General features: G+C 37.8%; 1 protein-coding gene across 1 annotated transcript in view; it reads left to right on the forward strand.

Moving 5' to 3' along the window:
• LTN1 (listerin E3 ubiquitin protein ligase 1) overlaps positions 1–13,791 on the forward strand; it is a 71,853-nt gene that overhangs the window by 14,853 nt on the left and 43,209 nt on the right. The window contains exons 7-8 of the mRNA XM_012764464.3: positions 11,819–11,992; positions 12,556–12,746. Of these exons, the coding sequence (XP_012619918.2) occupies positions 11,819–11,992; positions 12,556–12,746 (365 nt within the window). The remainder of the gene's footprint in view (positions 1–11,818; positions 11,993–12,555; positions 12,747–13,791) is intronic.

A 13,791-nucleotide genomic window follows, 5' to 3' on the forward strand; every position in this document is an offset into this window, starting at 1 on the left:
GTATTCAGAAGCTCACTTCTGTCCATTCCTCCAGTGATAGGCATTCTGATTTCCTTCAACCCCCCAACCCTTACAGATAGTGTAGCAATGAACATCATCATTCGTGTGTCCTTGGATCGTTAAGAAATTCTCTGAATTGCTGAGTCATAAAGTTTGTGCATACCTAATTTCCTGAAGTACTGCCAGGTTGCTTACTTGCATGGCTGCATTACTCTAGACTCAACCATCAGTGCATGATGAATCTTATATGCATGATAAATCTTATACTGTATACCTCTATATTTTAGCCATCACTAGCTGCTTAATTTTTCATCAGTCTAATAGGAATTCATGTGATATCTCTTTTTAATTTGAAATACTCTCCTTGTGATTTTTAGCATCTCTTCATAAGCTTTTAGTTTTTGTGTTTCTTCTTGTTCATCTTTCCTCTTTTTTTCTATTGGAGTTATTCTCTTTTTCTTTATGCAATAGTTGCTAGTATATTCTAAATATCAGTCCTTTTGTCGTTTTTAGGCATTGCAAAAAAGCTCCCGTTTCTGTCCTCTCTTCCATGCATCCTCTGTTAAAAAAGAAATCTTAATTTTGATGTAATCAAAGTCATTGATTTTTTTTATTTTGCCTTAGGAAGGCCTTTCCCACTTTGAAGTCATAAAGATAGGCTTATATTTTTTAATTTTCATAGTTATATTTCTACATAGTTTTTACCTTGTATATAAAGTCTGGAATGCATCAATCATCTGCCTTTTTATGTGGTCTTTTTTTTTTTTTTTGAGACAGAGTCTCGCTTTGTTGCCCAGGCTAGAGTGAGTGCCGTGGCATCAGCTTAGTTCACAGCAACCTCAAACTCCTGGGCTCCAGCAATCCTGCTGCCTCAGCCTCCCGAGTTGCTGGGACTACAGGCATGCACCACCATGCCCGGCTAATTTTTTCTATATATTAGTTGGCCAGTTAATTTCTTTCTATTTATAGTAGTGATAGGGGTCTCACTCTTGCTCAGGCTGGTTTGGAACTCCTGACCTCGAGCAATCCTCCCGCCTTGGCCTCCCAGAGTGCTAGGATTACAGGCGTGAGCCACCGTGCCTGGCCTTATGTGGTCTTAAGTAGAGATCTAGTTATATTTTTCTTTATATGTAGTGATCCAGTTTTCTTAATATTACCCTGTTGATCTGTGGTCCTGCCGCTTTATTCTTTCATATAAATTTCAGTAGGTTTATAGAATTTCTCAAAATCTGACTGGAATTTTAATTGGGGTTGTACTGAATTTGGGAAATGATCTTTGGGGAGATTTGCTGTCTTTATGTTATTTAGTCTTCCTACTCAAGAATCTCTATCTCTCAGTTTATTTGGTATCTAAAAATATCCTACAATAATTCTTTTTGCCTTTTTCATAGTTGATTTATTTTTAATTTAAAATTTATTTTATTTTATTTATTTATTTATTTATTTTGAGACAGAGTCTCACTTTGTTGCCCAGGCTAGAGTGAGTGCCATGGTGTCAGCCTGGCTCACAGCAACCTCAAACTCCTGGGCTCAAGTGATCCTGCTGCCTCAGCCTCCCAAGTAGCTGGGACTACAGGCATGCGCCACCATGCCCGGCTAATTTTTTCTCTCTATATATTAGTTGGCCAATTAATTTCTTTCTATTTATAGTAGAGACGGGGTCTCGCTCTTGCTCAGGCTGATTTCGAACTCCTGAGCTCAAAGGATCCGCTCGCCTCGGCCTCCCATAGAGCTAGGATTACAGGCGTGAACCACTGCACCCAGCCTTAAAATTTATTTTAAATTATTATTGGTACATAATAGTTGTATGTCTTTTATAGGGTACATGTGATTTTTTTTTTTTTTTTTTTGAGACAGTGTCTCACTTTGCCCAGGCTAGAATGAGTGCCATGGCATCAGCCTAGCTCACAGCAACCTCAAACTCCTGGGTTCAAGTGATCCTACTGCCTCAGCCTCCCGAGTAGCTGGGACTACAGGCATGCACCACCATGCCCAGCTAGTTTTTTTTATATATATATATATATTAGTTGGCCAATTAATTTCTTTCTATTTATAGTAGAGACAGGGTCTCGCTCTTGCTCAGGCTGGTTTCGAACTCCTAACCTTGAGCAATCCGCCTGCCTCGGCCTCCCAGAGTGCTAGGATTATAGGCGTGAGCCACCGCGCCCAGCCCCATGTGATACTTTGATACAGCAATATAATGGAATTAATCTAATCAAGGTAATTAGGGTATCCATCACCACAAACATTTATTATTTCTTTGTGTTAGAAACATTCCATTTATACTCTTTTAGTTATTTTATAGCATATCCTAACTTATTGTTGATTATATTCACTTTGTTGTGCTATCAAATATTGTTCATTCTAACTAACTATATTTTTGTACCTATTATCCATTCCCACTTTATCTCCCTACCTCCCTGTTACCCTTATTAGCCTTTAGTAACCATCATTCTACTCTCTATCTCCATGAGGTCAATTGTTTTTAGTATTTAGCTCCCTCATATGAGTGAGAACCTGTGAAATTTGTCTTTCTGTGTTTGTCTTATTTCACTTAATGTTTTCTAGATCCATCTATGTTGCAAATGGCAGGATATTATTACTTTTTTGGCTATATAATATTCCATTGTGTATGTATACCATAATTTCTTTATCCATTCATCCATTTGACACTTAAGTTGATTCCAAATCTTGGCTATTGTGAATAGTGCTGCAGTAAACTTGTGAGTGCAGGTATCTTTTCAATATACTGAATTCCTTTCTTTTGGATATACACCTAGCAGTGGGATTGCTGGGTTATATGGTAGTTCTATTTTTAGGTTTTTCTTTTCTTTTCTTTTTTTTTTGAAACAGAGTCTCACTTTGTTGCCTGGGCTAGAGTGCCATGGCATCAGCGTAGTTCACATCAATCTGAAACTCCTGGGCTCAAGCAATCCTTCTGCCTCAGCCTCCCGAGTAGCTGGGACTACAGGCATGCGCCACCATGCCCGGCCAATTTTTTTCTATATATTTTTAGCTGTCCAAGTAATTTCTTTCTATTTTTAGTAGAGATGAGGTTTCACTCTTGCTCAGGCTGGTCTCGAACTCCTGATCTCAAACAATCCACCCGCCTCGGCCTCCCAGAGTGCTAGGATTACAGGCGTAAGCCACCTCGCCCCGCCTATTTTTAGTTTTTTGAGAAACCTCCATACTGTTCTCCATGTTGGTTGCACTAATTTACATTCCTACCAACAGTGCACGAGGGTTCCTCTTTCTCCACATCCCTGCCAGCGTTCGTTATTGCCCGTTTTTGTTTTTGTTTTTGAGATAGAGTCTCGCTTTGTTGCCCAGGCTAGAATGAGTGCCGTGGCGTCAGTCTAGCTCACAGCAACCTCAAACTCCTGGACTCAAGTGATTCTACTGCCTCAGCCTCCTGAGTAGCTGGGACTACAGGCATGCGCCACCATGCCCGGCTAATTTTTTCTTTCTTTTTTTTTTTTAAGATTTCATGTCTAAGCTTATAATTTTTTCTGTATATATTAGTTGGCCAATTAATTTCTTCCTATTTATAGTAGAGATGGGGTCTCACTCTTGCTCAGGCTGGGTTTCGAACTCCTGACCTGGAGCAATCCTCCCGCCTTGTGAGCCACCGCCTGTTTTTTTAATAAAAGCCATTTTAGCTGGGATGAGATGATAATTGCAGTTTTGATTTGCATTTCTCTCATGACCAGTGATTTTGAGCATTTATTGATATACCTGTTGGGCATTTGTATGTCTTCTTTTGAGAAATGTCTATTTAGATAGTTTGTCCATTTTTAAATTGTATTATTTGATTTTTTTCCTATATTTCAGTTATTAATCCCTTGTCAGGTGGGTAATTTGCAAATATTTTCTCCCATTCTGTGGGTTGTCTCTTCACTTTGTTGGTATAAATGCTCCTGATTTTTGTATATTGATTTTGTATTCCACAACTTTACTGAATTTGTTTATCAGTTCTAATAGCTTTTCCATGGAGTCTTTAGGCTTCTCTAGATATAAGATCATATTGTCCGCCAGCAAGGATAATTTGACTTCTTCCTTTCCAATTTGGATGCTCTTGATTTCTTTCTCTTGTCTGATTGCTCTAGGTAGAACTTCTAGTACTATGTTGAATAACAGTGGTGAAAGTGGGCATCCTTGTCTTGTTTCAGATCTTAGAGGAAAGCTTTCACTTTTTTTTTTTTTTTTTTTTGAGACAGAGTCTAGCTTTGTTGCCCAGGCTACAGTGAGTGCCATGGCGTCAGCCTAGCTCACAGCAACCTCAAACTCCTGGGCTCAAGCAATCCTGCTGCCTCAGCCTCCCGACTAGCTGGGACTACAGGCATGCGCCACCATGCCCGGCTAATTTTTTTTTTCTATATATATATATATTAGTTGGCCAATTAATTTCTTTCTATTTATGGTAGAGACGGGGTCTCGCTCTTACTCAGGCTGGTTTTGAACTCCTGACCTCGAGCAATCCGCCCGCCTCGGCCTCCCAGAGTGCTAGGATTACAGGCGTGAGCCACCGCGCCTGGCCCAGCTTTCACTTTTTTTAAAGCATGATATTAGTTGTAGTTTGGTTGTAATGGCTTGTATTATTTGAGGTATGTTCATTCTAACTCAGTTTGTTGAGAGTTTTTATCATAAAATGATGTTGAATGTTATTGAATACTTTTTCTGCATCTATTGAAGTGATCATATAATTTTTGTCCTTCATTCTGTTAGTGTGATGCATCACATTTATTTATTTGCATATGTTGAATCATCCTTGCCTCCCTGGGATGAATCCCACTTGATAATGGTGAATGACCTTTTTAATGTGTTGTTGAATTTGGTTTGCTGGTATTTTGTTGAAGATTTTGCATCTGTGTTCATCAGAGATATTGGTCTATGATTTTCCTTTTTTATTGTGTCTTTGGTTTTGGTATCAGGGTGATATAGACTTCATTGAATGAGTTCGGGAGTATTCCCTCCTCCTCGATTTTGTGGAATAGTTTAAGTAGAATTGATATTAATTCTTTGAATGCTTGGTAGAATTCAGCAGTGAAGCCATTGGGTCCTGGGTTTTTCCTTGATGGGAGACTTTATATCACTGCTTCTATCTCATTATTTGTTGTTGGTTTATTCATTTGGATTAATTTATTTTGAATTTCTTCCTGGTTCAATTTTGATAAGTTGTATGTATCTAGGAATTTATTCATTTCTTCTAGGTTTTCCAATTTATTGGCATATAGTTGTTCATGATAGTTTCAATCCTTTGGATGTCTTCACTATCAGTTGTAATGTCTCCTTTGCTAGATCTTGTAGATGTGCTTCATTCTTTTTTATTCTTTTTTCTTTTTCCTCTTCTGTCTGTGTATTTTCAAATAGCCTGTCTTCAAGTTCACAAATTCTTTCTTCTGCTCCATCAATTCTGCTTTTGAGAGAATCTGATGCATTTTTAGTTTGTCAGTTGAATTCTTCAGCTCCAGAATTTCTGCTTGATTTTTTTATTTTATTATTTCAATCTCTTTGTTAAATTTCTCTGATAGGCTTCTGAATTCCTTCTCTATATTGTCCTGAAGTTCATTGAGCTTCTTCAGAACAGCTGTTTTGAATTCTTTCTCTGAAAGGTCACATTTCTCTGTCACTCTAGGATTGGCCACTGGTACCTTATTTAGTTTGTTTGATGAGCTCTTGTTTTCTTGGAAGTCTTGAGGCTTGTGCACATCTGGGCATCAAAGAATCAGGTATTCATTCTAATCTTTGCTATCTGGGCTTATTTGAACTGTCCTTGAGAAGGCTTTTCAGATACTCAAAGGGAATTGAGTATTGTGATCTGTTTTTGGTCACTGCAGCTCTAGCACTGGGAATGCCCCAAGCCCAGTAATTCTGTGACTCTTCCAGACTCCTATTGCTACTGCCTTGGTGAGCTTTGATAAGATCTCTTCCCTCACTCTGTGCTGGGCTGCTGGAATTGGAGGAATATGGTGTGGGCACTCCCTTATGACCATCAGTGACAGATCACACCTGACGCTGGCCCCATCTCACCCAAAGCTCAGTGACTGTTGCCTGATGACTATCTCTGATGTTCATTCAAAGCCCAGGAGCTCTTTAATTAGCAGGTAGTGAATCTTGCCAGGACTGGGTCCTTTCCTTCAGGGTAATGTGTTTCCTTCCGGCCCAATGTGGTCTAGAAATGTCATCTGGGAACTAAGTCCCAGAGTCAGGAGCTTCTAGGAGTCTGCTTGGTACTTTATTTTACTGTGGCTGAGCTGGTGCCCAGGTTGCAAAACAAAGTCCTCTGAACTGTTCTCTTTCCTTTCTCCAAGTGGAAAAAAAAAAAACTTTCTGCATTGCACTGCCTGGAGTTCAGAGAGGGGTGACCCAGGCAATGGCTTGGCTGCTGCACCTGGTGTCTCACTGGGTCACATACACCCAAGTCCACTGGTTCTAAGCCAGCACAGCTGTAGGAATCCCATATACTGCAGCCTTTGTGGCCTGACTGCCTTGCGAATTTATTCCAGGCCCCAGCCCAGTTTTTGTCAGCTGGTGGTGTGGCTAGCTGATCTAGGGTGGAGGATTTCCCTTTGGCCAGATGGTCTAAATACCCCCTCTGTGGGCACCAGCCATATTGTCCCCTGTGCTTGTTTTCTTGTGACAGGATGGCCCTGAATTTCAATGCAATCATAATAACCTACAATTATTTTTAAAAATCAACTTTATTGAGATATTATTTACACACAATCCTATAAAATGCGACCAGATTAGGTATATAGTGTATTATGTTTTGACAGATATGTACATCCATCTACATGTATGCATACATGTAACCACTACAATCAGGAAATAGAATATTTTTTTCACCCCAAATGGGTTTATTGTGTCCTTCCAACTCATCCTCTTCCTTTACCCTAGGCAATCATTGATCTGCTTACTGTCACTGCAGATTAGATTTGTCTTCTCTATGGTTTCATATCAATGTGTCTGTACGTTACTCTGTATCTAGCTTCTTTGCTCAGCATGTTTTTAAGTGTCATTCATGTTATTTATTAGTAGTCCATTCCTTTTTATTACTTAGTTATTTGTACGGACATACGTTTTTATTTTTCTTGGGTAAGGAGAGGAGTTGAAGTGTCATTATGATAAACATATTTTTAACTATATAGGAAGCTACCAAACTGTTTTCTGAAGTGGTAGTGCTATTTCACCAGCAATGTGTGAGATTTTTATTTGCTCCATATTCTCATGTTTGGTATTGTCAGTGACTTTAATTTAAGTCATTTTCTGGGTATGGGACCAGGGGTTGCAAACTATAATATACTTGTGGGTCAAATCTAGCACATCTGTTTTTGTAAATAGCTTTATGTATTGTCTATAGCTACTTTCCTGCTGCAAAGCAGAGCTGTGTAGTTGAAACAGAGACCATATGGCCTGCAAAGCCTAGCGTATTTACTCTTTGGCTCTTTATAGAAAATATTTACTGACTTCTGGAGTAGAGGTTTCTTATTGTGGTTTTAATTTGACATTTCCCTAATGACTAATGATGCAGAACATCTTTTAATGTGTTTGTTGGCTACCTGCATATCTTCTTTTTTATCTTCTTTTTTGAGTTGTCTGTTCAGATCTTTTGCTCATTTTTTATTTTATGTATTTTTTATTTCTAGAACTTCTACTTAGTTTTTATATTTTTGTTTTTTAGGTGAGATTGCCTATTTTTTTCCCATTTATCCTTAACCTATTAATGTTTTCCTTTACTTCACTGAGTACGTAGTTTTAGTAGCTGTTTTAAAGTCCATATCTGATAATATCTGGGTTATTTTGAGATTGGCATCAGTTAACTGTCTTATTCCTTTAGATGAGATTACAGTTTCCTGGCTGTTGGTTGAGTAATTTCAGTGTATACCGAACATTGTGAATGTTATATTTTGGAGACTGAATTCTTTTATATTGATCCAAAGGATGTTGATGTTTTTGTGTTCATAGGCAGTTAACTTGGTTAGACTCATACCAAACTCTCATAGTTGGGGTGGACAATGGCTTAGCTTTCAGTTTAGTTTTTATAAGTGTTAGCTTTAAGTTTATCCTGTACATGGTTGGTCAGAGATCAGCTGTAGATTTAGGCTATTTAAACACAGAATATGGGGATTCCCTTCTCTGTCTCTCTCCTTTTTAGAGTTTTTCCTCACTCTCTTGTACCCCTGGTTATCCTGGGCTTCTTTTCCTGATTCTTGTAGTTTCTCTGACTAGAAAGATGTCAATCTTTCCATTGGAGTTGAATTGTAGCTGGCTTTATTCTATGCCTTTGTGGTGGTAACTGCAGCCATCTTCAGGCAAGGCTGCAAAAATTGGGAACTCAGTCTATGTGAATCACTTTCTTCTGGTTGAATTCTCCTCTGAATTGTTTCTGTATTTTAGTTTCCAGTGCCCTCAGGTAGTAGTTTTTCTATGCTTTGTCCATGGAATCTGTAGCTGTTCTTTCAGGATGATTGGTTTATCAGGCTTTCATATTTTTTTTTGTCTATTTTTAAATTATATTTTGGTTTTTATTTTTGAGTTATAAGTGTGCTGTATTTTTCCTGAATAGAAGTATTTTGTGAAAGTATCATGAATGATTTCTTCTAGTCTGTGCCCTGCCTTTTCATTTTGTTAATGGTTTTTGAAGAGTGGATGTTTTAATTTTGATGAAAACTAATTTATCATTTTTTTCTTTTATGTTTGTGCTTTTGATATCTAAGAAATCTTTGCCAAGATTTCATGAAGATTTTCTGTATTTTATTTTAGAAGTTTTATAGTTTAGGTCTATGTGGTTCATGTAGAGTTCATTTTTCTGTATAGAGTGAAAGTGAGAGTCAAAATTAATTTTTGTTTTTTGTCATATAGGTGTCTAGGTGTTGAAAGACTATCCTGTCCTCGGTTGGGCACCTTTGTCAGAATTCACTTATTATATATGTAGAATTTTGATTTTGTACTCTCTGTTTTGTTCCATTAATCTATATGTCCTTATATCAATACCATATTCTCTTGATTATTACTCTTTTTTTTTTTTTTGAGACAGAGTCTGGCTTTCTTGCCTAGGCTAGAGTGAGTGCCGTGGCGTCAGCCTAGCTCACAGCAACCTCAAACTCCTGGGCTCAAGCAATCCTCCTGCCTCAGCCTCCCGAGTAGCTGGGACTACAGGCACAAGCCACCATGCCCGGCTGATTTTTATATATATATATATATATTAGTTGGCCAATTAATTTCTTTCTATTTTTTTTTTTTTTTTTGAGACAGAGTCTCGCTTTGTTGCCTAGGCTAGAGTGAGTGCCATGGCGTCAGCCTAGCTCACAGCAACCTCAATCTCCTGGCTCAAGCAATCCTTCTGCCTCAGCCTCTCAAGTAGCTGGGACTTACAGGCATGCGCCACCATGCCCGGCTAATTTTTTTTTTTTTATATATATATATTATTTGGCCAATTAATTTCTTTCTATTTATAGTAGAGATGGGGTCTCGCTCTTGCTCAGGCTGGTTTCGAACTCCTGACCTCGAGCAATCCTCCCACCTCAGCCTCCCAGAGAGCTAGGATTACAGGCGTGAGCCACCGCACCCGGCTTCTTTCTATTTTTATGGTAGAGATGGGGTCTCGCTCAGGCTGGTTTTTTGAACTCCTGACCTTGAGCAATCCGCCCGCCTCGGCCTCCCAGATTATTACTCTTTTATAGTGTGTTGAAAACTTCCATGTTCTTTTTCAAAATTCTTTTGGTTAATAGTTCTTTTGCATCCTAGAATAATGGTTTGTAACATTCTCCACAGTGAATGTGTCTTTATGTTTTTCGTTGCTATTTCTTTTTTTATTACATTTTCTATTCTGTTTCTGTTGATATATAGCCATGCTATGCCTTTGTATGTTAATTTTGTATCCAGCAACTCTTCCAAACTCCTATTAGTTCTAGTAGTTTGACTTTAGCTTTTTTTCTAGCTAGTTATATTGCTGCGATTATAGATAGTTATTTGGGTGCCTTTCCAATTTTTTTCATTGTTTTTTTGTATTGATTAGATCTGCTACAGTTTGAATATTTGTCTCCTTCAAAACTTATGTTAAAACTTAATCCCCAATGTGGCAGTATTGAAAGGTGAGGCCTTTAAGAGGTAATTGGATCAGGAGGGCTCTGCCCTCATGAATGGATTCATTCATTCATGGGTTAATGGATTAGAATGGGAATGATGGCTTTATAAGAGGAGGAGAGACCTGAGCTAGTATGCTCAGCCCCCTGGTCATGTGATGCTCTGTGCTGCCTCAGGATGGCTCTCATCAGCTGTACCACTTCAACCTTGGACTTCCCAGACTCTGGGAAGTTAAGAAATACATTCCTATTCTTTATGAATTACGTTCAGTTTCAGGTATTCTGTTATAAGCAACAGAAAATGGACTAAGACAAGATCTTCTAGGTGGTGATAGCAGACATCTTTTTCTTGTTCTTTTTTTTTTTTTTGAGACAGAGTCTCACTTTGTTACCCAGGCTAGAGTGAGTGCCGTGGCGTCAGCCTAGCTCACAGCAACCTCAAACTCCTGGGCTCAAGCGATTCTGCTGCCTCAGCCTCCCGAGTAGCTAGGACTACAGGCATGCACCACCATGCCCGGCTAATTTTTTCTATATATATATTAGTTGGCCAATTAATTTCTTTCTGTTTATAGTAGAGACGGGGTCTCGCTCTTGCTCAGGCTGGTTTCGAACTCCTGACCTTGAGCAATCCGCCCGCCTCGGCCTCCCAGAGAGCTAGGACCGCGCCCGGCCTTCTTGTTCTTGACTTTAATGGAAATAGTTAAATGTTAAGTATGATGCTTGCTGTAGATTTCATAAGGTTCAAGAATTTACTTTTTATTCTGAGTTTGCTAAGTATTTCTATTATGAATGAACCTGTGTTGGGATGAGGAGCATCCTGGAACTAATTTACCATGGATACTAAGGGATGACTGTACCTTACACTGGATAATTTTTAAATAATAGAAATTTATTTCTCATAGTCTGTAGGCTGAGAAGTCCAAGATTAAGATGCCAGCAGATCAGTGCCTGGTGAGAGCTTGTTTTCTCTGCTTCAAAGATGCACCTCTTGCTGGGTCCTCATGTGGCAGAAGGGGCAAACTTGCTCTTTCAAGCCTTTTTATAAAGTCACTAATCCCATTCATTAGCGTGGTGCCCTCAAGACCTGATCACTTCTCAAAGTCCTCACTTGTTAATACTATCACATTGGTAATTAATTTTCAACATACGGATTTTGGGAGGACACATTCAGAGTATAGCATTGTTCTTAAATTGAGCTTTAAGTTTTAATTTGTTTATTAATATATTTAGTTTAGGAATAGTGCTTAGTTCTTTTTCAGACTTACTATGCTTTTTCTAGGATCCATTTTCCTGCTGATATCTTTAAATTTTTGTTTCTTTTAATATAATAGGCATTTTTCATGGGGTTTGTGACTGATAATTCTAAGATTTGAAGTCTCAGATCTTAGTGCTATCTTTTGTTTCTGCTGGTTGTGGCTCATGGTGTTTTATTTTTTGTTTGACTATAATGGAGGCCCTGAATGAAGGCTTCTGCCATTAGCGGATTTGTGTTTGCTTCAGCCAAAAAAAAAAGTTGAATTAATTCTTTTCTGCCTTCACTTTTGCCTTGGTAATGCCTAATGCCTTTTCAGCCCTTTGATACTCTTAAAAATTTTTTTAAAGTATTTTTTATAGCTATTTTAATTTTATTAGTGGGAGGATTAGTGTGAATAATCTGCTATTACCATAAATAAAAAATATTATCAAGCTTTACTAGGATTTAATTTAATTCAGCTTTTCATTTCTTCTTTTAGATTCGCTCAGCTTTCTTTGAGTTAGTTTCTGCCCTGTGCCAGCGCATTCCACATTTGATGAAAGAGGAGGCATCCAGAGTGAGCCCATCAGTCCTACTTAGCATTGACGACAGTGACCCGATTGTCTGCCCAGCTCTCTGGGAAGCTGTACTTTATACACTTACAACTATTGAGGTATGTAAGAGAGCCACATTTAGCCATTGGAGAATACTTATCTTCCCACTAGTATTTTAGAACCCTTGGGTATCATATGAGAGAGAGCCCATCAGGGAATAATGTCTCAATCTTATTGGGAAAATATTTTCTTAGAAATAAAATACTTAATCCAAACTTGGCATAAGTCTTAAACTGACTAAAATGACATAGAGTTTTTATTTGACTTTGTTTAGCCAGTATTATTCTCTAAACCTCATGTAGCCCAATGCAGTCAGCATATCTGATCTTATATTTAAGATGAAATATAGTCCCTTTTGGAAAACAGTTTTATAGAAATCCTTTAAGTTAAATAATTATTTCTGATCAATACTGTTCTGTAAATATGTGGAAGACATTATTATGTGTAACATATTTATAATTTCAGAATTATAGTTTTTAATGGTTGTGAGAGATTTTAGCCTCTTTAGGTAAAATACTTTATTTTTTGTTTTTTATATTTGAGAGCCTATATGTCTTCTCTCTTAATTAGGAAAAGTATGTTTATGATCTCTAATTACTATTGCAATCTTTTCTTTGGTTAGGATTGTTGGCTTCATGTAAATGCAAAAAAAAGCGTGTTTCCCAAGCTGTCAACTGTGATTCGTGAAGGTGGTCGAGGTCTAGCTACTGTTATATATCCATATCTTCTGCCATTCATCAGCAAACTGCCTCAGTCCATCACAAATCCAAAGTTGGATTTCTTCAAAAATTTCCTCACTTCTCTAGTTGAAGGGTAAGGAATGTATATTTTTTATTTTTAAAGCAGAAGAGATTTTCTTATTTTTATACCCATTATTTTCTTTCTTATTTAAATTTCTTCAGATTGTATTGCTGTTCATTAAACACTTGTAAAGTTTTCAGAGAATTACAGTTGTACTGTCAAGGTGCTTCATTGGTAATACACAGCAGAAAATTAGGTAAATAAAGTGAGACTGTTATTGGAAATTCAAATGAGACATTTTTTATGTTGATAAATACAAATGCCCAAATGTAGAAAATGAGCCAGTGAAGTTTAAAAAAATTCCATAAAGTTAAATATTATAGGTGTTTAAATTCACGCTTAAAATCAATTTCAGTGCATTTGTTGAATTTAAAAAAGATACATAGTTTTTTTACTAATTAAAAATTCTTTTTCAGTACACCATTATCTTTTTTTTTTTCCTGAGATTACACAGTGAGATATACCATTATCTTTATTTAAGTCTTCTTTTTCAAATTTGCAGGTGGATTGGTCTATGAATAGAAAACATATATCTCTTATCTTTTCCTGATACTTTTAAAAAAAAAAAAATAGAGATGGGATCTCATTATGTTACCCAGGCTGGTCTCAAGCTCCCAGGCTTGATTGATCTCCCACTTTGGCCTCCCAAAGTGCTGACATTACAGGAAAGAGCCACCATGTGTAGCCACTGGTACATTTTTGAAAATGATTTTTTTTTTGAGACAAGAGTCTCACTCTCTTGTCCAGGCTAGAGTGCCCTGACGTCAGCCTAGCTCATAGCAACCTCAAACTCCTGGGCTCAAGCGATCTTCCTGCCTCAGCCTCCCGAGTAGCTGGGACTACAGGCATGTGCCACCATGCCCAGCTAATTTTTTAAATATATTTTTAGTTGGCCAATTAATTTTTTTATATTTTTAGTAGAGATGGGGTCTTGTTCTTGCTCAGGCTGGTTTCGAACTCCTGACCTTGAGCCATCCTCCTGCCTTGGCCTCTCAGAGTGCGAGGATTACAGGCGTGAGCCACCTCGTCTGGCTGACTTTTTTCCATAGTTTATCAA

This window comes from Microcebus murinus, chromosome 1 (genome assembly GCF_040939455.1).
Source record: "Microcebus murinus isolate Inina chromosome 1, M.murinus_Inina_mat1.0, whole genome shotgun sequence".
Classification (NCBI taxonomy): Eukaryota; Metazoa; Chordata; class Mammalia; order Primates; family Cheirogaleidae; genus Microcebus; species Microcebus murinus.